General features: G+C 45.7%; 1 protein-coding gene across 1 annotated transcript; it reads right to left on the minus strand.

The window, feature by feature from the left end:
* Window positions 1-2,671: 2,671 nt before the first annotated feature.
* Window positions 2,672-12,593, minus strand: LOC122547486 (ferritin, middle subunit-like). Its single transcript, XM_087978033.1, has 6 exons — window positions 12,492-12,593; window positions 10,834-10,980; window positions 10,372-10,497; window positions 4,478-4,615; window positions 3,960-4,103; window positions 2,672-2,827 (listed from the first exon to the last, which is right to left on the minus strand). The coding sequence occupies exons 1-6, from the start codon at window positions 12,591-12,593 to the stop codon at window positions 2,672-2,674; spliced, it is 813 nt and encodes a 270-aa protein (XP_087834159.1).
* Window positions 12,594-21,124: the final 8,531 nt, after the last annotated feature.

A 21,124-nucleotide genomic window follows, 5' to 3' on the forward strand; every position in this document is an offset into this window, starting at 1 on the left:
TTCACCAAAGCAAATGCTTTCCTCCAAAGGAAAACTCACAAAACCACAACCCTTACCACATACACCAAGAGCCAACACCAACTACATATAAATACTCCCCTCCATCAGATTTGAACTTCGACCTCAGGAGTTGAGAAGCAGCTCAATGACATCATCAGTGGTGACCAATCACTCTTGTTAATCAATCGATCAGCTGCCATGTCCAATCAAGTTTCAGTCAGCACAGGATGAGATTTTGGAACTCAGGAACAATTCAGAATCGACAACTCATCGATGATGGAATTGCTGATGGACCTCTGATCTCCTTTTCAAAGGCAAACTCTGAACGGGTTTGAAATGGAAAAGACAAGGAAGCTTGGATTGATGTGTCATTAGGACAAGTACAAAACTTAAGGGAATTGGTTTTGCTCTGTTGGCTTATAGAGCAGTATGATACCAACAGCCTTGGTTCAATTCCCATCACCGGCTTGAGGTTACCATGAAGAACTCTCCTTCTCAACCTCTTCCCTGCCTGCGGTCTGGTGGTCCTCAGGTTAAATCACCACCAGTCGCTTCTCTCTAATGAGAGAGCAGCGACTATGGCACTACAACAACAAAACTTAAACACGGGTATAATGTCAAAGCTGGTGGACAAAGAGGTGGATATTATAGTCATCAATTGCTGAAAATAAAATATATTCCAACTCCTCATTTTGACACTGTGTGGGGCAGTGTGTGAAGAGAAGGCTGAAGTCAATTGGCAGAGTTATATTGGTTTGTTACTCTGAGGATCCTATTCCCCTAATGTTTCAATAGCAGTGTTGGCACCTCATTGAAAATAGAGCGTCATTTTCAGGAAATGAGTTTAGAGCAATAGAAGCAGTATGTTTACAGGTCACCCAATAGAAGCATCTTCTGATAGATTGACCACTGAATCCCTTCAGTGCAGAAAGAGGCCATTTGAGTCATCGCATCCCAAACGTATAACCCCAGATGTGATTTTTATCAGGGCTAACCAACCTAACCTGCACATCTTTGGGAGGAAACCCAGGCAGAGACAGGGAGAAAGTGCAAACTCCACACAGACAGTCACCCAAGGGTGAGATCGAACCTAGGTCCCTGGTGCTTTGAGGCAGCAGTGCTATCTACTGAGCCAAATGATGATGTTGTGGAACTTCCTGTGATCACCTTACGGATTCAATCAGACACAGGAAGCTCAGTTTATAAACCAAGCCCCAACGTGCTGTCGCTGTCAAAGTCTCCATGTCTAATTAGTTGTTAGGATCATATTGCGGGAACACCATTGCGTTGTATTCAGGTTGAGTTAATTGGCTGAAGGATAACAATCTCTCCAGAGTGTTTGTGATGCAATATTTTCTGGCAGGTGCACATCAGACACTGGCCATTCAGCCCAATTGCTCCGTGCTGATGTGCTCATTGAGACAATATTGTTTCTAATGGGAGGGGAGGGGGTGGGAAGAAGATGGGAGAAGGGCTGGTTTAGTTAGACGGGGGGGGCTAACTGGGTGATAGCAGCGAGGAGCCCACAGCACGGCTCCAACCCCTGTCCCGGCCGTGGGAATTCAGGGAGCTCCTACCTCCTCTCACACCCCGCACTAATTCTCTCTCTCTCTCAGAGAAAAGAGATGCCTGTGACCTTTTGTAGATTGCAGCTGCTGACCTTATCCAGGGTCAGGATCAGTTCAGAAATTGTTTGAACTCAGTTTCTTGAATATTGTTGGTGTGAAATTATACACTGAACTTTACCAGGCTGGGACTGGCAGGGTCAAAGGTCAGTACAGCAGGAGTGCACTGTGGGTTTGGAGTTGGGTTTTATAATTGGCCAGTCCTCACTGCTGACACCATCTTCTACCTGAGCTGACATGGGATGGGTAGACGGCTTTGGTCAATTTGCTGGGCCCATTTCTTCTTTCTGGTATCAGTGGAGTTACTGTGACTGTGTGGGAAAACACCTTCCCTTTACCGCAAGCAGGAGACAGGTAGGGAAGGTGGAAAGGTATGGCAGAAGTACTCATTACTACCAATGGGAATGTGGAACAGACCAAGATAATACAATTAAAGTTCCCATTTGCATTGGCATGCTTTTCCCCTGGATCAGAACTGGCTCATTGGAGAGGAGACCATTTGCTCCATCATATCTGTACCAGCCCCTCCTTCCCACACATTGCAAAGGAAGACTTTAATCTAAAGGTTTTGCTGGCAGAGTATTCAATGGAGCTGTGTGCCCAATTCAGGGCAGTTGGTCTCAATCCCAGCCTATGTTGGCTCCAAACCAATCATGTATACAACTTGCGGCTAACTCCCCTCCACCTTCCGACTTGATGAATAACGATGACGTGTAGAACGCAGCAATGGGCTGCAAAGACAAACATTTCAGGGAATCTAAATTCTGCACTGGTACTCCAGTACCATCCTCCCCATCTATAGCAGGAAGAGATCATTGTGATCACCAGGAATCCGTTAGGTCACAGATTGTTCTAACAAAATGCAAGCTCCTGTAAACTGTCATTAAAACCAGTATCAATGAAAGGAATGACAGGCATTGGACAAGGTCAGACTATATTTTATTGTTTTCAAATTATCCAATAGAGCCACTCATTTGTTTAGTACAAGTTCCTTCTAAATTATCCAGGGGTGAGGGAGTTAGGCACAGACAGTACCCCATGCCCCACTAACTGCTGTCCTCCAGCGAGAGCCTGTCAAACAGGTACTGTCCCAGCCCATTCTCAGGAGCTCCCAGACGCTTCAGGTTGGTGATGTAGTCCCCAAGTCGCTTGATGATCTCAACCTCCTCATCCAAATAGTGAGTCTCCAGGAAGTCACAAAGCTGGAAGGTAGACAGAGAGATTAAAATACTGCAAGAGGAGTAAGAAGGGGGGGCGGGGAGGGAGGGGGTGGGGTGGGGAGCAGTTTCTATCCAGCTCGGTCTCTATTCATGTTGTTGTTTTCAGTCTCCTGTCAAAACTAAGCCACAACATTTGATGTTTCTTCCAGGTTATATCACAACGTGCTAGAAGAGCTTACCGGGAGGGACTGTAAAGAGATGGACCTGGAAGTACATTGTGGTGTTATGCAAGGAGTCATTTGGATCGTAGGCACTAAGATGGTAATGGATTAGAGTGGTGCTGGAAAAGCACAGCAGGCCAGGCAGCACTCTGATTTTCCTGCCCCTCGGATGCTGCCTGACCTGCTGTGCTTTTCCAGCACCACTCTAATCCAGACTCGGGTTTCCAGCATCTGCAGTCCTTGTTTTTACCCACTGAGATGGTATTGCGAAAGGAAATGAGGCAGTTAGGAAGCACAGCAATCTCCCACAAGTTGCCATCAAATGCAGGATACAATATTGGCCAGGTTCCAGAGGGCATTAGCCCTCCTCTCAAAGTGACAGCAACGCCTTCCTGAGCAGCTGAGACACGGACAGACACCTTCAGCAGTTCACTGTAGTACAATGCTCACTACAGTCAGTGCAGGGGGCCTGGAGCAGACCTGAGTCTATAACATGAGCTCATGTGAGACTACTCACTATGGAGGCGCAGCTACAGTCAATGAAATACTAGTTTAGTTTGCAATATCAGACAGCATTTCATATTGCTCATTTAATATCCTTATTTACAGCAATACTGGAATATAGTTATTCAGGACAAGACTGTAGTGGTTCCCTAATTGGTCTGTGGGTCTTTGCAATGATCAGGCCAGTGAAGTGTTGCCCTGAGGGTGTGGCAGTGATGAGAATGAGGAGGTGGTGAAGCTTACATGAGGGTCAGTCTGAGCTGTGGTGAGTTTTTGATTAGATTCCCTACAGTGTGGAAACAGGCCCTTCAGCCCAACAAGACCAATTCAACCCTCTGAAGAGGAACCCACTCAGACCCATTTCCCTCAAACTAATGCACATAACACTATGGGCAATTTAGCATGGCCAATTCAACTAACCCACACATCTTTGGACTGTGGGAGGAAACAGGTGCACCCGGAGGAAACCCACGCAGACACGGGGAGAATGTGCATTGGTGTAGATCCATCAAACTCTGGTTCACATTCTTCTCCAGATCCAAGGCAACCTGCATTGCCTGCAGACCGTTACCCCACTCATCCCTCTCTGGCTTCTGAAACATGGAAACAAAGGACAGTTAAGGATCAGAACAGATCAGTCATCAGCTATTGGGAGACTGCTGTCACCTTGTCCATTTGTACTCAATATTAAGGCACATGATAGTCAGAGACAGGCCAGTATATTCCTTACTGTGGAGTGAGGCTGTGGGATTCAATGCATCTCCCGTACAGTCCAGCCCCTGCAGAGCACATTGGAGACTCCTCTGTCTACAGAGCTGACCCGGAGAGATCAGACAGGAGAAGCAGGTCCGAAAATTCAATTCGCATACCTGGGGCTTCAGGAAGTGAAAATCCTGTCACTGACTTGAAACCACATCATGAGAGCAGCCATTCCGCCCAACCCCCCCACTCCCCCCAACTTCCCAACCTGGAGGAGGACTCTGCCTCCACACTGATTCTGGAATTTCAGCAGCTTCTCTGCATGTTCCTGCTTCTCCTGGGACTGAGCTTTGAAGAACTGGGAGAAATGGTGCAGGGCAACATCATCCCGGTCAAAGTACGATACCTGAAAACGGGGACAATTTAGATTCCATTGAACAATCACGCGCAGTAAGCCAAGTGTCCTCATTCTATAGTATAATAGGTGTGGTGATTCAATGACACAATCAAATGTCTTTACTCCAGCCTCCAAGTGATTTAATTCCCCAGACAACAAACTCAACTAAATATCCACTATCTACACCTCTCATCATCTTGTACCCAGAAACAAAGTTAAGGACAAACCACGAAGGGTCAGACACCCAGATGGGACTTGAACCCACAATGCCTGGCTTAGGAGGCCAGTGCGTTTCCATTAGGCCACTGGATTTCCAGCAGCTGCAGTCCTCACTTTTGCCTAACAAACTCAACTAGCTTCACAAATCTACATGCAGCAAGCCCAGGGATAGAAAAGAGATGACTGCCACATCCCAAGAAAAAAACCTAACCCATGAACATCTTTGCTCAATACATCATTGAGCATCTAATTAGCCCACTAGCTGGTAACATACATGGACTGATATAGAACATAGAACATAGAACATAGAAGAGTACAGTGCAGTACAGGCCCTTCGGCCCTCGATGTTGCGCCGATCCAAGCCCACCTAACCTACACTAGCCCACTATCCTCCATATGCCTATCCAATGCCCGCTTAAATGCCCATAATGAAGGAGAGTCCACCACTGCTTCTGGCAGGGCATTCCATGAACTCACGACTCGCTGAGGAAAGAACCTACCCCTAACATCTGTCCTATACCTACCCCCCCTTAATTTAAAGCTATGCACCCTTGTAATAGCTGACTCCATACGTGGAAAAAGATTCTCACTGTCAACCCTATCTAAACCCCTAATCATCTTGTACACCTCTATCAAGTCACCCCTAAACCTTCTTTTCTCCAATGAAAACAACCCCAAGTGCCTCAGCCTTTCCTCATACGATCTTCCTACCATACCAGGCAACATCCTGGTAAACCTCCTCTGCACCCGTTCCAGTGCCTCCACATCCTTCCTATAGTATGGTGACCAAAACTGCACACAATACTCCAGATGTGGCCGCACCAGAATCTTATACAACTGCAACATGACCTCAGGGCTCCGGAACTCAATTCCTCTATCAATAAAAGCCAGTACTCCATATGCCTTCTTCACCGCACTATTTACCTGGGTGGCAACTTTCAAAGATCTGTGTACATGGACACCAAGATCCCTCTGCTCATCCACACTACTCATCCGGACTCGAACCCAGGTCCCTGGTGATATAATGCAGCACTGCTAACCACTTAGCCAAAGGATGACTGATGAATAATGACTTTGTGGAATTTCCTGTGGTCACCTGGCAGATTCAATGAGACACAGGAAGCTCAGTTTATAAACCAAGCCCCAATGTGTATAGATGTCAAAGTCCCCATGCCTAACTAGTTGCTAGAACCATATGGTGTACTCACCATTGCATTATATCCATATTGAGTGGTTAATTGTTTTAAGGCTGGCAATCTTTACCACAAGAATCTGTTACGAGGCCACTGCTGTTTGTCATTTTTAGAAATAACCTGGATGAAGGCATAACAGGATCGATTATCAAAATTGCAGATGACACGAAGATCGGTGGAGTTGTGGATAGTGCAGAAAGATGTTGCAGGTTACAGAGGGTCATAGATAAGCTGTAGAGCTGGGCTGAGAGGTGGCAAGTGGAGTTTAATGTGGAAAAGTGTGAGGTGATTCACTTTGGAAGGAGCAACAGGAATAAAGAGTATTGAGGTAATGGTAAGATTCTGGGTATTGCAGATGAGCAGGGAGATCTCGGTGTCCAGGTACATTGATCCCTGAAATTTGCCACCCAAGTTTTGAAGGCATACAGTGTGTTAGCTTTAATTGGTTGAGGGATTGAGTTTCAAAGCCACGAGGCACAAAACTCCGGAACATCCGCACTTGGAGTATTGTGTATAGTTCCTGTCGCCACATTATAGGAAGAACATGGAAACTTTGGAAAGGGTTCAGAGGAGATTTACTAAGATATTGCTTGGTATGGAGGGAAGGTCTTAGGAGGAAAGGCTGAGGGACTTGAAGCAGTATTATGTGAGTGTGAGAATGTGCGAGGGAGAGGAGAATGACATCATTGAGACATACAAAGGAAATCAGAGGATTAGATAGGACGGACAGTGAGAGCCTTTTTCCTCAGATGGTGATAGTTAACATGAGGTGACATAGGTTTCAGTCAGATGTCAGAGATAGCTTTTTGTTTAAACTCAGTAATGGGGGTGTGGAATGCACTGCTGCAACAGGAGTAGACTCACCAACTTTAAGGGCGTTAAAATGGTCATTGGATGAACATATGGATAAAAATCATCATCCCGGACAAAGTACGATACCTGAAAATGGGGACAATTTAGATTCCATTGAACAATCACGCACAGTAAGCCAAGTGTCCTCTTTCTGTAGTATAATAGGTGTGGTGATTCAATGACACAATGAAATGTCTTTACTCCAGCCTCCAAGTGATTTAATTCCACAGACAACAAACTCAACTAAATATCCACTATCTACGCCTCTCATCATCTTGTACCCAGAAACAAAGTTAAGGACAAACCACGAAGGGTCAGATACCCAGATGGGACTTGAACCCACAATGCCTGGCTTAGGAGGCCAGTGCGTTTCCATTAGGCCACTGGATTTCCAGCAGCTGCAGTCCTCACTTTTGCCTAACAAACTCAACTAGCTTCACAAATCTACAGGCAGCAAGCCCAGGGATAGAAAAGAGATGACTGCCACATCCTAAGAAATAAACCTAACCCATGAACATCTTTGCTCAATACATCATCGAGCATCTAATTAGCCCACTAGCTGGTAACATACATGGACTGATAATCCAACATCAAAGTTGGAATAGTGTTCTTTTACTAATGAATGTAAAGAGACAGTTGCAAAAACCATGTAACATTAATGTAGAAATGGGGGCAGAAGGGACGTGAACGACATGACTTTAAATTGAATAAAGTACATACAAAAGATCCGGAAATAGCTATGTAGTCTTTACAGAGAAAAAGATCACATTGGAATCACAGAGTTGTAAAAAAAAGGCATTGTCTACTGACGCAGAGGTGTACCCATCTTCACTGAGGCAACAAGGGAGTCTGAAAACTGAACGGACCCAATACACTCCAGCAAAGATATTAGATAATTGTCTCTCCCCACTGCACCTCAGCAAGACATCACTTTCTTCAGATCATTATATTCAGTTTTAATTGATATAAAAACAAACTTTATTCAGAGAGAGTGAGTGAGTGAAGGAGAAGATTGACATCATTGAGACATACAAAGGAAATCAGAGGATTAGACAGGGCGGACAGTGAGAGCCTTTTTCCTCAGATGGTGGTGACTAAAATTGAGAGGTGATAGGTATCAGTCAGATGTCAGAGATAGCTTTTTCTTTAAACTCAGTAATGGGGGCGTGGAATGCACTGCTGCAACAGGAGTACACTCACCAACTTGAAGGGCGTTTAAATGGTCATTGGATGAACATATGGATAAAAATGGAATAGTGTAGGTTAGATGGGCTTCACAATGGTTCCACAGGTCAGTGCAACATTGAGGGCCAAATGGTCTGTACTGTAGTGGTCTATGTTCACCTGAGTGTTACTGAGGAGATATTTTCTGGCAGGTGCCCATCAAATGAATAGCACAGAAGCTGGTCATTCAGCCCCAATTGCTCTGTGCTGATGTGCATATTGAGACAATATCAACTCTAATGGGAGGGGAGTGGGGCTTGAAAGAAAACAAGAGAAGGGCTAGTTGTTAGACTGGGGCTACAGCAGAAAAGCTCCAACCCCTGTTCCATTTGTGGGAATTTATGAAACTCTCACCTGAGGCTTGTGACACAGTTACTGTCCAAGCCCACACTAACTGCCCCTCTGTCCTCCGACAGGGGGGGGAGGGGGGGGGGAAGAAAAAAAAAAAAAAAGAGATGCCAGCGGCTCTTTGGCAGGCAGCTGCTGCCATGTAATTCCCCCGTAGGCCAATGGCTGTTCAGCAATGGCCTGAATTCAGTTTCTAGAATGTTGTATATTGAGCTTTACCAGACTGGGACTGGCAGGGTTAAAGGGTAGTAGAGGAAAATTAGCATGGTTGTTGAGTTTTATAATTAGTCAATTCTCACTGCTGTGACTATCTTCTACCTGAGCCAACATCGGATGGATGGTTTTGGTCAATTTGCTGTCTCCATTCCTTTCTACTAAAGGAGTAGGAGTCCTGCTACTGTATGGGGAACCCCCTTCCTTCTCCTTCAAGCAGAAAGTGGGCAAGGAAGAGAGAGACAGGTACGTGTGGAATAATATGACAAATACTCTAGCTAGTACTAGGAACATGAGATAGACCAAGCCAATACAAAGAGCTTTAAATTGTCTCAGCTTGCTTCTCCTTTAGGATCTACTAGATCAGAACTGGCTCATTGGAGAGTTGTCATTTGGGCCATCATCTGCACCAGCCTCTCCTTCCCCCACACTGGAAAAGGAAGCTTTTATTCTAATGGAGTTGTGTGCCCAATTGAGGACAGTTGGTCTATAAAGCTCAGCTGACGTGGGCTCCAAACTAGTTATTTACCATATGTGTTCCTGACCTGCCTTTACCATCCTTATTTATCAAGTCCGATCAGGCATACAATGCAAGGAGGGTTGCAAACATACATTTCAGGGAATCTACGTTCTGCCACAGACATGAAAACCTGCATCAATAATAGGAACAAGCATCAAACACAGGCAAAGTTTTCTTTAATTATGTTCAAGTTATTCAACATAGCCACTTTTGAACAAGTACTTTTGACATTATCCAAAGGAAGACGGACACGAGCAGTATTCAAAGCCCCACTAACTGCTGTCCTCCAGCGAGAGCCTGTCAAACAGGTACTCTCCCAGCCCATTCTCAGGAGCTCCCAGACGCTTCAGGTTGGTGATGTAGTCCCCAAGTCGCTTGATGATCTCAACCTCCTCATCCAAATAGTGAGTCTCCAGGAAGTCACACAGCTGGAAGGTAGAGTGTCAGATATTACAAGAGAAGTCAGAACGTGGGAGTGATCACCTCCTATGCAGCTCAGTCTCCATCATTCAGGCTGTTTACAACTGTGCCATGGGGGGGTGGGGGGGGGGGGGGGGGGGGAAGGGAGGAGTTTCTCCCAAGTCATCTCACTGACGAGTTAAAAAAAAAGGAGGTTTCACTGGGGGGGTGGGGGGGGGGGGGGGCGCGCGGGCGGTGGGAGAGCACATGAGAGATAATGAGAGACTGACATTGGCTGGGAGGAGGTGAATAAAATTCACCACATTAGAATCACAGACAAAGGCAGTGGTCATTATGCACAGCAACCTCCCACAGAGACAAGACATTTTGCCGACAAGTACAGGATAAACATTAGACAAGATCCAGAGGGTACATCACCACCCCCCTCAAAAATAAAACAGCAGAAACTCCCTCCAATGTTCATTGGAGATGAACTGCAGTTTGCTGCACCAGTTTTGCCCCTCCAGTGGCTCTCCAATCTACAACACATTGGAGAATACAGAGGCACAGCTCGTCAGGGAAGAGAAAACTCAGTTTCATCCGGATATTGACCAAATGCCAAAAGGAGGATTTAGTGTTGTTACCATAAGATTCTTAAAGGCTTTGCTAGAAATGTTGCATATTCAGAAGTACATTAGATTACTAATCAATCAGTTTGTGGCTTTGCAATGATCAGGCCAGTGTGAAGTGTTGACCCGAGGGTCAGGCAGTGATGAGAATGAGGTGGTGAAGCTTACATGAGGGTCAGTCTGGGCAGTGGCGAGTTGGTGTAGATCCAGCAAACTCTGGTTCACATTCTTCTCCAGATCCAGGGCAACCTGCATTGCCTGCAGACCGTTACCCCACTCATCCCTCTCTGGCTTCTGAAACATGGAAACAAAGGACAGTTAAGGATCAGAACAACCAGCTGTTTCAGGTTGCTTTCACCTTGCACATTTGTCAATGATATTAAAAGGAGCCACAAGAGTCAGACAGGTCAATATATTCCTTACCATGGAGTGGAATTTAAAGAATTCACTGCTCCTTGTGCATCTCCCCTACACAGCAGATTTCAGACTTGTCTATGGGGCTGATCCCAAGATCAAACAGTCAAAGCTCGACTAGAACTTTGATTCCCACACCCCCTTCAGGATGTGAAAACCCTGTCACTAACTTGAAGCCACATCACGCAAGCTGCCATTCACCCTCCATATTCCCACCTTCACATCCTGGAGGAGGACTCTGCCTCCACGCTGATTCTGGAATTTCAGCAGCTTCTCTGCATGTTCCTGCTTCTCCTGGGACTGAGCTTTGAAGAACTGGGAGAAATGGTGCAGGGCAACATCATCCCGGTCAAAGTACGACATCTGAAAGAAGAATTTCTATCCTGTTAACACATCACACGCAGTGACCCAAGTGGTCTTAGACTTCTGGTGATTCAATGACAGAATTAAGGGTCTTTACTCAAGCAGTGTTGTTCCTCAGGACAAACTGGCTCAACTAGCTTCACAAGCCACTATGTAGCACCTCTAGGGACAGGAAGGAGCTACAGTTATAGTCAGAGATGTACAGCCTGGAAACAGACCCTTCGGTCCAACCTGACCATGCTGACCAGATACCCCAACCAAATCACGTCCTACCTGCCAGCCCATATCCCACCAAACCCTTCCTATACATATACCCACCTAAATGCCTTTTTAATGTTCCAATTGTACTCACCACTTCCTCTAGCAGCTCATTCCATACTTGTACCAGCCTCAGAAAAAGTTGCCCCTTGGGTCTCATCTTTCCCCTCCCACCCTAAACCTATGCCCTCTAGTTCTGGACTCCCTGACCCCAGGGAAAAGGCTTGGTCTATTTATCCTACCCATGCCCCTCATGATTTTGTAAGCCTCTACAAGGTCACCTCTCAATCTCTGACACTCCAGGGAAAATAGCCCCAGCATGTTCAGCCTCTCTCTATAGCACAGATCCTCCAACCCTATCAACATCCTTAAGTCTTTTCTGAACCCTTTCAAGTTTCACAACACCTTTCCAATAGGAAGGAGACCAGAATTGCATGCAATATTCCAACAGTGGCCTAACCAATGACCCGTACAACCACCCACCCCCCCACAACTCTTGACCAATAAAGCATACTAAACACCTTCACCATCCTACCTACCTGCAACTCTACTTTTCAAGGAGCTATGAACCTGCATTCCAAGGTCTCTTTATTCAGAGACACTCCAGAGGACCTTACCATTAAGGTGTACCAGTCCTGCTAAGATTTGAACACCTTCACTCAATACACTGAGTTCACCTCCTAACCAGTAATATTTAGTCTTTGGCCAACATTAGAAAGAGAGCACTATGACCAAAGTGTGAATATATTGATTTTAAGCTGGGACAGCTGCAAAAACATGCAACATTAGTGTATAAATAATTGTAGGAGAGAGAGCGCAAGAGCAAGACTTTATTCAGGATGAGTTACAAACAAACAAAGTCCTTTTTTGGAAATAGCACTGTATGGTCTTTGCAGACAGACAAGCATCACATTGGAAGCAAAGTATCCCTGTAGTTGAGAGGCAAAAGGACATGGTATTCATACAGGAGGGAGTTTACTTTCAGAGAAAAGGAGGGAGTCTGACAACTGAATGGACTTATTACATTCCATCAGGAAGAGTTTAGATAGTGGACGCTCCCAACTACTCTTCAGCAAGACATCACGTCCTTCAGCTAGATTCAGTTGTTTTCAGCATCAAATATACTTTAATCATTAAAATACATACATAGACACTAAAACAGCTTGGTTCTATGTAGCAGCATAGGACAAAACAAACAAATACTAGAGTTTGACTCTACCCAAAGATTCAGTCTTAACCCCACAGAGACTCACCAAAGACTGATAGAGATAGGAGGCAGACAGCTCGATATTAATCTGTTTGTTGACAGCAGCTTCACAATCCTGGTGGTAGTTTTGACAAACCTGGGAGGCCATTTTGTCAATACAATTCCTAAATAACAAACTCCCAATCTAAAAATCCCCTATCATGGAAATTGGATTTATACTCTAGGAGCAGGCCCACAATTTATTAAACAGGAAATGACATCATCAGTGATGCCAATCACTCTTGCTAATCAAGCGAAGAGCTACCATGTCCAATCGGATTCTAGTCAGCACAATATGGGATTTTGGGTCTCATGAGCCAATCAGAATGTTAAAGGTCTCCTTCGATGGCAACTCAATGATAATGTCATTGTTCATTCATCTGTGACAATCTTCACACGCCAAATGCAAACTCAGTAAGTGTCTATAAACGCTTATGAAATATTCATCAGAACCTTGTCCTTAACAGGCTGTGTACATAAATTGATCAACCAGAAACACCAGTGATTTATTGGTGGTAGTTAAGAGTTGACAATTGCCTCAGGTGATTTGATGTTGGGTAAAACTGTTCAGAGGTCTGAAGACCTCCTCGTGGGTCTGCTCCTGGGCCTGGCAATCAAAAAAAGAAAAAAAAAAAAAAAAACTGTTCAGAGGTCTGAAGACCTCCTCGTGGGTCTGCTCCTGGGCCTGGCCAAACCGGCCATCAACAGGTCCAGGCAGCGGGCCGTGGAGGGGGTCGTTAGGGCCGACTGCCTGCCCCTCTTCCGCGGTTATGTTAGAGCCCGGGTGTCCTTGGAGAAGGAGCACGCGGTGTCCACCAACACCCTGGAGTTGTTCAGGGAGAGGTGGGCGCCGCAGGGAGTGGAGTGCATCATTTCTCCGAGGAGAAAGTGAGGTCTGCAGATGCTGGAGATCAAAGTTGAAACTTTATTGCTGGAACAGCACAGCAGGTCAGGCAGCATCCAGGGAACAGGAGATTCGACGTTTCGGGCACAGGCCCTTCTTCTGAAGAAGGGCCTGTGCCCGAAACGTCGAATCTCCTGTTCCCTGGATGCTGCCTGACCTGCTGTGCTGTTCCAGCAATAAAGTTTCAACTGCATCATTTCTCCCTCCAACTCTATTTTGATTTAGTCCCTACCCACCCCTTCACTGTTTTGATCACACAGCACTGCCCTTTGATGCGAAGGGCAGTGTTTGTCACTGGCCACCTGGGTGTTTTCCTATCTTCCTGGTGGTGGAAATTGAATAAAGATTGGTGCACTTTGTGTCTTTCACTGTGTCTCACCCCTGCACACACACACCATGGGTGCTGGGGATAAAATAAGCACTACCGCACTTAGGTGGTAGTGTGGGGGTTAAAGGGAAAAAAAATAAATAAATAAACGGGAGAAAAAAAAAATAAAAATAAAAAAATAAAAAGGGGAGTGTCCAACTCTATTAAAGATAATGAAAAAAAAATAACCAGGAGATCACACACACCATAAAAAAAAAAAAAAAAAATAAAACTGTTCAGAGGTCTGAAGACCTCCTCGTGGGTCTGCTCCTGGGCCTGGCCAAACCGGCCATCAACAGGTCCAGGCAGCGGGCCGTGGAGGGGGTCGTTAGGGCCGACTGCCTGCCCCTCTTCCGCGGTTATGTTAGAGCCCGGGTGTCCTTGGAGAAGGAGCACGCGGTGTCCACCAACACCCTGGAGTTGTTCAGGGAGAGGTGGGCGCCGCAGGGAGTGGAGTGCATTATTTCTCCCTCCAACTCTATTTTGATTTAGTCCCTACCCTCCCCTTCACTGTTTTGATCACACAGCACTGTCCCTTGCTGTGAAGGGCAGTGTTTGTCACTGGCCACCCGGGTGTTTTCCTATCTTCCTGGTGGTGGAAATTGAATAAAGATTCGTGCACTTTGTGTCTTTCACTGTGTCTCACACCTGCACACACACACCATGGGTGCTGGGGATAAAATAAGCACTACCGCACTTAGGTGGTAGTGTGGGGGTTAAAAAGAAAAAAATAAATAAATAGGGATTCACACAGCATTGCCCTTTGATGTGAAGGGCAGTGTTTGTCAAAAAAAAAAAAAAAAAAAAAAATGTTCAGAGGTCTGAAGACCTCCTCGTGGGTCTGTTCCTGGGCCTGGCCAAACCGGCCATCAACAGGTCCAGGCAGCGGGCCGTGGAGGGGGTCGTTAGGGCCGACTGCCTGCCCCTCTTCCGCGGTTATGTTAGAGCCCGGGTGTCCTTGGAGAAGGAGCACGCGGTGTCCACCAACACCCTGGAGTTGTTCAGGGAGAGGTGGGCGCCGCAGGGAGTGGAGTGCATCATTTCTCCCTCCAACTCTATTTTGATTTAGTCCCTACCCTCCCCCTCACTGTTTGATCACACAGCACTGTCCTTTGATGTGAAGGGCAGTGCTTGTCACTGGCCACCCGGGTGTTTTCCTATCTTCCTGGTGGTGGAAATTGAATAAAGATTGGTGCACTTTGTGTCTTCCACTGTGTCTCACACCTGCACACACACACCATGGGTGCTGGGGATAAAATAAGCACTACCGCACTTAGGTGGTAGTGTGGGGGTTAAAAAGAAAAAAGGGGAGAAAAAAAAAAAAATTAACAGGGAATAAAGGCAGTGTTTGTCAAAAAAAAGAAAAAAAAAAGAAAACTGTTCAGAGGTCTGAAGACCTCCTCGTGGGTCTGCTCCTGGGCCTGGCCAAACTGGCCATCAACAGGTCCAGGCAGCGGGCCGTGGAGGGGGTCGTTAGGGCCGACTGCCTGCCCCTCTTCCGCGGTTATGTTAGAGCCCGGGTGTCCTTGGAGAAGGAGCACGCGGTGTCCACCAACACCCTGGAGTTGTTCAGGGAGAGGTGGGCGCCGCAGGGAGTGGAGTGCATCATTTCTCCCTCCAACTCTATTTTGATTTAGTCCCTACCCTCCCCCTCACTGTTTGATCACACAGCACTGTCCTTTGATGTGAAGGGCAGTGCTTGTCACTGGCCACCCGGGTGTTTTCCTATCTTCCTGGTGGTGGGAATTGAATAAAGATTCGTGCACTTTGTGTCTCTCACTGTGTCTCACAGCTGCACACACACACCATGGGTGCTGGGGATAAAAAAAAGAGAAAAAAAAAAGAACAAGAACCCTAAATAAGCAAAAATAAAATGGTGTCTCTTATGTACAGCTGTAAATGTTTTTTGTAAAAAAAGAAAAAAAAAAGAAAAAAAAAATGAATAAAGATTCGTACACCTTGTGTCTCACACCTGCACGCACACACCATGGGTGCTGGGGAAAAAATAGGCACTACCGCACTTAGGTGGTAGTGTGGGGGTTAAAAAGAAAAAAAACAAGAAAAAAAATATAAATAGGGACTCACACAGCACTGTCCTTTGATGTGAAGGGCAGTGCTTGTCACTAAAAATAGAAAAAAAAAGAAAAAAAAAGAGATGACAATTGCCTCAGGTGATTTGATGTTGGGTAAAACTGTTCAGAGGTCTGAAGACCTCCTCGTGGGTCTGCTCCTGGGCCTGGCCAAGCTGGCCATCAACAGGTCCAGGCAGCGGGCCGTGGAGGGGGTCGTTAGGGCCAACTGCCTGCCCCTCTTCCGCGGTTACGTTAGAGCCCGGGTGTCCTTGGAGAAGGAGCACGCGGTGTTCACCAACACCCTGGAGTTGTTCAGGGAGAGGTGGGCGCCGCAGGGAGTGGAGTGCATCATTTCTCCCTCCAACTCTATTTTGATTTAGTCCCTACCCTCCCCTTCACTGTTTTGATCACACAGCACTGTCCCTTGCTGTGAAGGGCAGTGCTTGTCACTGGCCACCCGGGTGTTTTCCTATCTTCCTGGTGGTGGAAATTGAATAAAGATTTGTGCACTTTGTGTCTCTCACTGTGTCTCACACCTGCACACACACACCCTGGGTGCTGGGGATAAAATAAGCACTACCGCAGTTAGGCGGTAGTGTGGGGGTTAGAATTAAAAGAAGGAAAAAAAAAAATAAATAAATAAAACTGTTCAGTTGTGTATGGTAGCAGTTCTGGATATTAAAAAAAAACAGTAGAACTGCATTTGGTCAGCTGAGAGCAGATGTTATGATAAGCTTGACCAAACCAGAGGAGCTGAGTTAATTTATTTCCTCGGAGGACTCTTCTTCCTGACTCCTGAATGACAGTATTGAAACACTGACAAAATAATAGTTCCAGGGATGGCAAGAATGGTATTACCACTCAACTATTCATACAGTGACCCAGGCAATGTTCAGTGGAACTGGGTTCAAATCCGACCATGGCAGGTGGTGGAATTTGAATTCAACAAAAAATTAAAATCTGGAATTAGGAGTCTAATAATGCTGTGGGCAGCATGGCGGCTCAGTGGTTCGCACTGTTGCCTCACAGCACCAAGGTCCCAGGTTCAATTCCAGCCTCGGCCGACTCTCTGTGTGAAGTTTGTACATTCTCCCTGTGTCCGCGTGGGTTTTCTCCGGGTGCTCCGGTTTCCTCCCACAGTCCAAAGATGTGCGGGCCAGGTGAATTGGCCATACTAAATTGCCCCATAGTGTTCAGGGATGTGTAAGTTATATGCATTAGTTAGGGGGAGTGGGTCTGGATGGGTTGCTCTTTGGAGGGTCGGTGTGAACTTGTTGGGCCGAAGGGCCTGTTTCCACACTGTAAGGATTCTATGACCGGGAAGCCGTTGTTTATGGGCAGGAAAAACTCATCTCGTTCACTAATGTCCTTTAGGGAAGGAAATATCCCACCCCTACCTGGTCTGGCCTACATGTGACTCCAGACCAACAGGAATGTGGTTGACTCTAAACTGCCCTCTGGGTAATTAGCCATGGGCAATAAATGCAGTGACACCCACACCCTGTGAAGGGGTTAAAAAAAGTCTTCATTTCCAAAGCTAGAACCATACAATCCCTGCAGTGTGGAAGCAGGCCATTCACCCATTGAGACCACACCGACCTTCTGAAGAGCATCACACCCATACCTACCCCATCAGCCTGCATGGCCCATGGCTAACTCACCTAGCCTGCCCATCCTGGGATACTATGGACTGTTTACTTTGGCCAACTCACCCTAACCGGCACACCTTTGGAGTGTGGGAGGAAACCCACGCAGACAGGGGGAGAACGTGCAAACTCCACATGGGGACAGTCACCCGAGGGTGGCATTGAATCTGGGTCCCTGGTGCCGTGAGGCAGCAATGCTAACCACTGAGTGACTGTGCCACCACTTGGCATATGTTCTCAAAGAGAGCCCTCACTCCATGGAACCTGCAGTGTGCCCCATCTATAGGATGAGCTGCAGCAACATGTAAATATTTCTTTTGACAGCCCCTCCTGAACCTACATCCTCCATCCAGACAAAGGAAGCAAACGCAAGTGACTAACACAACCTCTAGGTTTCTCCTGTGAGACCCCTCACCCATGACACACCAGGTCCATCATCGTCACTGAGCCTGAATCCTGGAATTCCCTATGTACCAGCGCAGTGGGACCACCACACGGACAGCAGCAGATCAAGGTGACAGTCCAGCGTTCCACCTAAGTACTGGCTTCACCAGCCAATCTCCCATCGCCAGAATAAAGTGAATGGAAGACTTAAGAAGGTCTGAAATTTGGAACAGTTAACTTTATTTCTAATTTACTACTTTATAGTGAGGAGAACTGTCATGTTGAACTTTTAACTTTTATTTTATCTTTCTACTTTTTACATCAGGTTTTGTACCTGGGTCCCTTGTATCTAAGATGGTGCTGTAAATGGTCACATTGTGAACTTTTCACTGTATTCCTGTATCTCTGCATTTGAATACATTCGGCAATAAAATCTAATTCTCATATTACAGTGTTATTTCCAGGCCATCAGTGAGAAAAAAGGAATAGAAACTTACAGGTTGAAGTTAGCAGGGCAGAAAGAGAGAGAGAGAGGGAGAGAGATAGCCTGTTTTCACATAGCTTACTGTTGAATTTCCAAGTAGTTCTGGACTGAACTGATCAGCTAAAGAGGTGACCACTCACTTTTCATTATACAGGTCACTTCTAAAACATGACCACTTTGGCCTGATTTCTCATCTGTTTACATATAAATAAAAGGGCTCTCAAAATCCTTTTCGTCTCTGTACCAAACCAGACTGATCATGGCCCAGCGTGGTTTATGACCTATCCGACAAAAAAAGTCAAGGACACAATGTCCTTGAGAAAAGGAACAGCTTTTTGAGAAAAGGGTCCAGCTCTGTGACCTGCGATACAGTGAACAATCTTAAACTAAAACTTTCGTCTTTTATAATGGGATGTCCTGGTTTCTGTTCTTTGATATGTAAACCCCAGAATTTCTTTTAAACTACATTCATAAGATAGCTCAGCCTTTTACACAATCAGTGTGAAGTCTGTCTGTGTCCCAATTCTATGTCAGACTGACAAACCCTCTGTACAGTTCTGCAGAGTTTTACATGGATTCATGCAGTTTTTGAGCAAAATAAAGCGTCATTCTGCAAAAACAAATTCACTCCATAAGCTTACATGTGTGTGCATGTCAGATTGAGTTTCCTTACAGATGCCTTGGGCAAAATTTGTAATCCTACACTCTTCTGGTCAGGATCAATGAATGTGGATTTTTCTTTCACGTCAGGAGTTCCTGGGATATTGCTGTTGGGAAATTGTGAGTGGAATTTCTCCAGCTCTGTGTGGGGAAGGTTCCAGAAAAATAGCGAAGGGGTTGTGTCAGGGAGGGCTGTCCTGCGAATTCCAGTGACCGAAGGATTGAGAGGTGGGTCAGATACCCATTGAATAAAGAAGGACAACCGACTTAAATAGTTAAGGCCCTAACAGAGGGAAGACTGTGTGTCTAATTCAGGTAGGTGCATTTTACCATCTGGGTGCAAATTATGATTTATGATTTTCATTTCAAACTAAGCAGTCTGATACTGAAGGTACTTCCCTTAGCTTCCTAATCATCTGGTTGAATACATGTACAAACAGATTCAAAATCAGCTGCTTACCTGCTGTTATCAGACGTTTGAAGAGACCTCTCAAATGTTATGTTGATCTCTCTGTGGGGCTGTAACACTACATTCTGCTCTGCCACCCTAATGCACTTTGTATGTATGAGCTGCCTGGTAGAGCACGCAAAACAACATCTTTCACTGTATCTCAGTACATGTGACAACAATAAATTAAATCTTAAATACAGAAGGATGTGGAAACCAAGATAGAGGTGTGTTTACAGATTATAAACAGATGGATATGTCCTAATGTGGAACAAAGGGCTCAGTGGTTAGAATTGCTGCTTCACAGCACCAGGATCCTGGGTTCAATTCCCAGTCTCAAGTGACTGTCTGTGTGGAGTTTGCACATTCTTCCCAGTGTCTGCGTGGGTTTCCTCCGGGTGCTCCGGTTTCCTCCCACAATCCAAAGATGTGCAGGTTAGGTGAATTGGCCATTCTAAATTGCCCCCGTAGTGTTAGATGCATTAGTCAGGGGTAAATATAGGGTAGGGGAATGGGTCTGGTTGGGTTAGTCTTCGGAAGGGCGTTGTGAACTTGTTGGGCCGAAGGGCCTGTTTCCATACTGTAGAGAATCTAATCTAAAAATAAACCCCAAGATTGCTGGAAAAGCTCAGCAGGTCTGGCAGCATGTATGGAGAGAAATCAGAGTTAATACTTCAGGTCCAATGACCCTTCTAATGTGTGTTCATGGGTCTTCACAACAGTTCAGGCCAGATTTCTAGGGTACTTTTAAGCAACATTTATTATGTGATACCAAGACCATAGAGCCATAAGTTCAGGTTGTGACCTCCCAGCAGAGTATGAGCACATGACCAGGGGAGATCACAGCGACATCACAACTTACCTCAGAAGCACATCACTTAACCCTATCCCTAAAAGATGGCCCTAACCCAACATTACCCAAACATCTCCTTATGGAAGAATTCCTACTGAACATTGAGGAGCAGAAGCATGTGAAACGAAAGCCACATGAGGGGGCAGAGAAATGACTTTAAGTGTTTTTTGTAGCTTTCCAATGTCAGGGAAAAACATCTTATGGTGTCAACTTGGAGTTTTTTTTTAATCCCCCATCACATCTTTATCATAAGTACATCAACACTTAGAAAATGGTTGTGAATGATTCCAAACACTGGTCCCCTCAGGCTGAAGAGGAACAGGGAGAGTCACTGGGAGATAGAAACCTTCTCATCGGTTCTCCACCCTCCAGTTATCTGAAGGGAGAGTCAGAGTAATGATAGCAAAGTCCTAGCATTCTCCTTCATATGTTTCGTACAAGATTCCCAGTCCAATGTTTGGGGGCCAATGAGTTCAAATTTCTCCACGTCGTTGGCAGGGTTTAACCAACACCATCGAATTTAGATCACACAACCTTTGACAGGTATTAAAAAAAAATCCAGCTGGTTCACCAAATCCTTTAGGGAAAGGTATTGACAGTTCTTAACCAGTTTGGTCTAGGTGGCTTCAGTACTTCATTCATATGGATGGCATAATTAACCCTGAACTGGGCTAGTAAGCAAATCAGTTCAATGGATATTAATATGGGGGGGGGGGAAATGTTGGTTTTCTTAATCATATCCTGTGAATTAGCAGAGCACTATGGATGTATGGAAGAATCCTTGCTGATTTTTCAGTATTTTTCTGTCAATTTTATTTTGGA

The sequence above is a fragment of the Chiloscyllium plagiosum genome, unplaced genomic scaffold, assembly GCF_037043375.1.
Source record: "Chiloscyllium plagiosum isolate Xiang-an unplaced genomic scaffold, Cpla_swu_hap1 HiC_scaffold_33, whole genome shotgun sequence".
Classification (NCBI taxonomy): Eukaryota; Metazoa; Chordata; class Chondrichthyes; order Orectolobiformes; family Hemiscylliidae; genus Chiloscyllium; species Chiloscyllium plagiosum.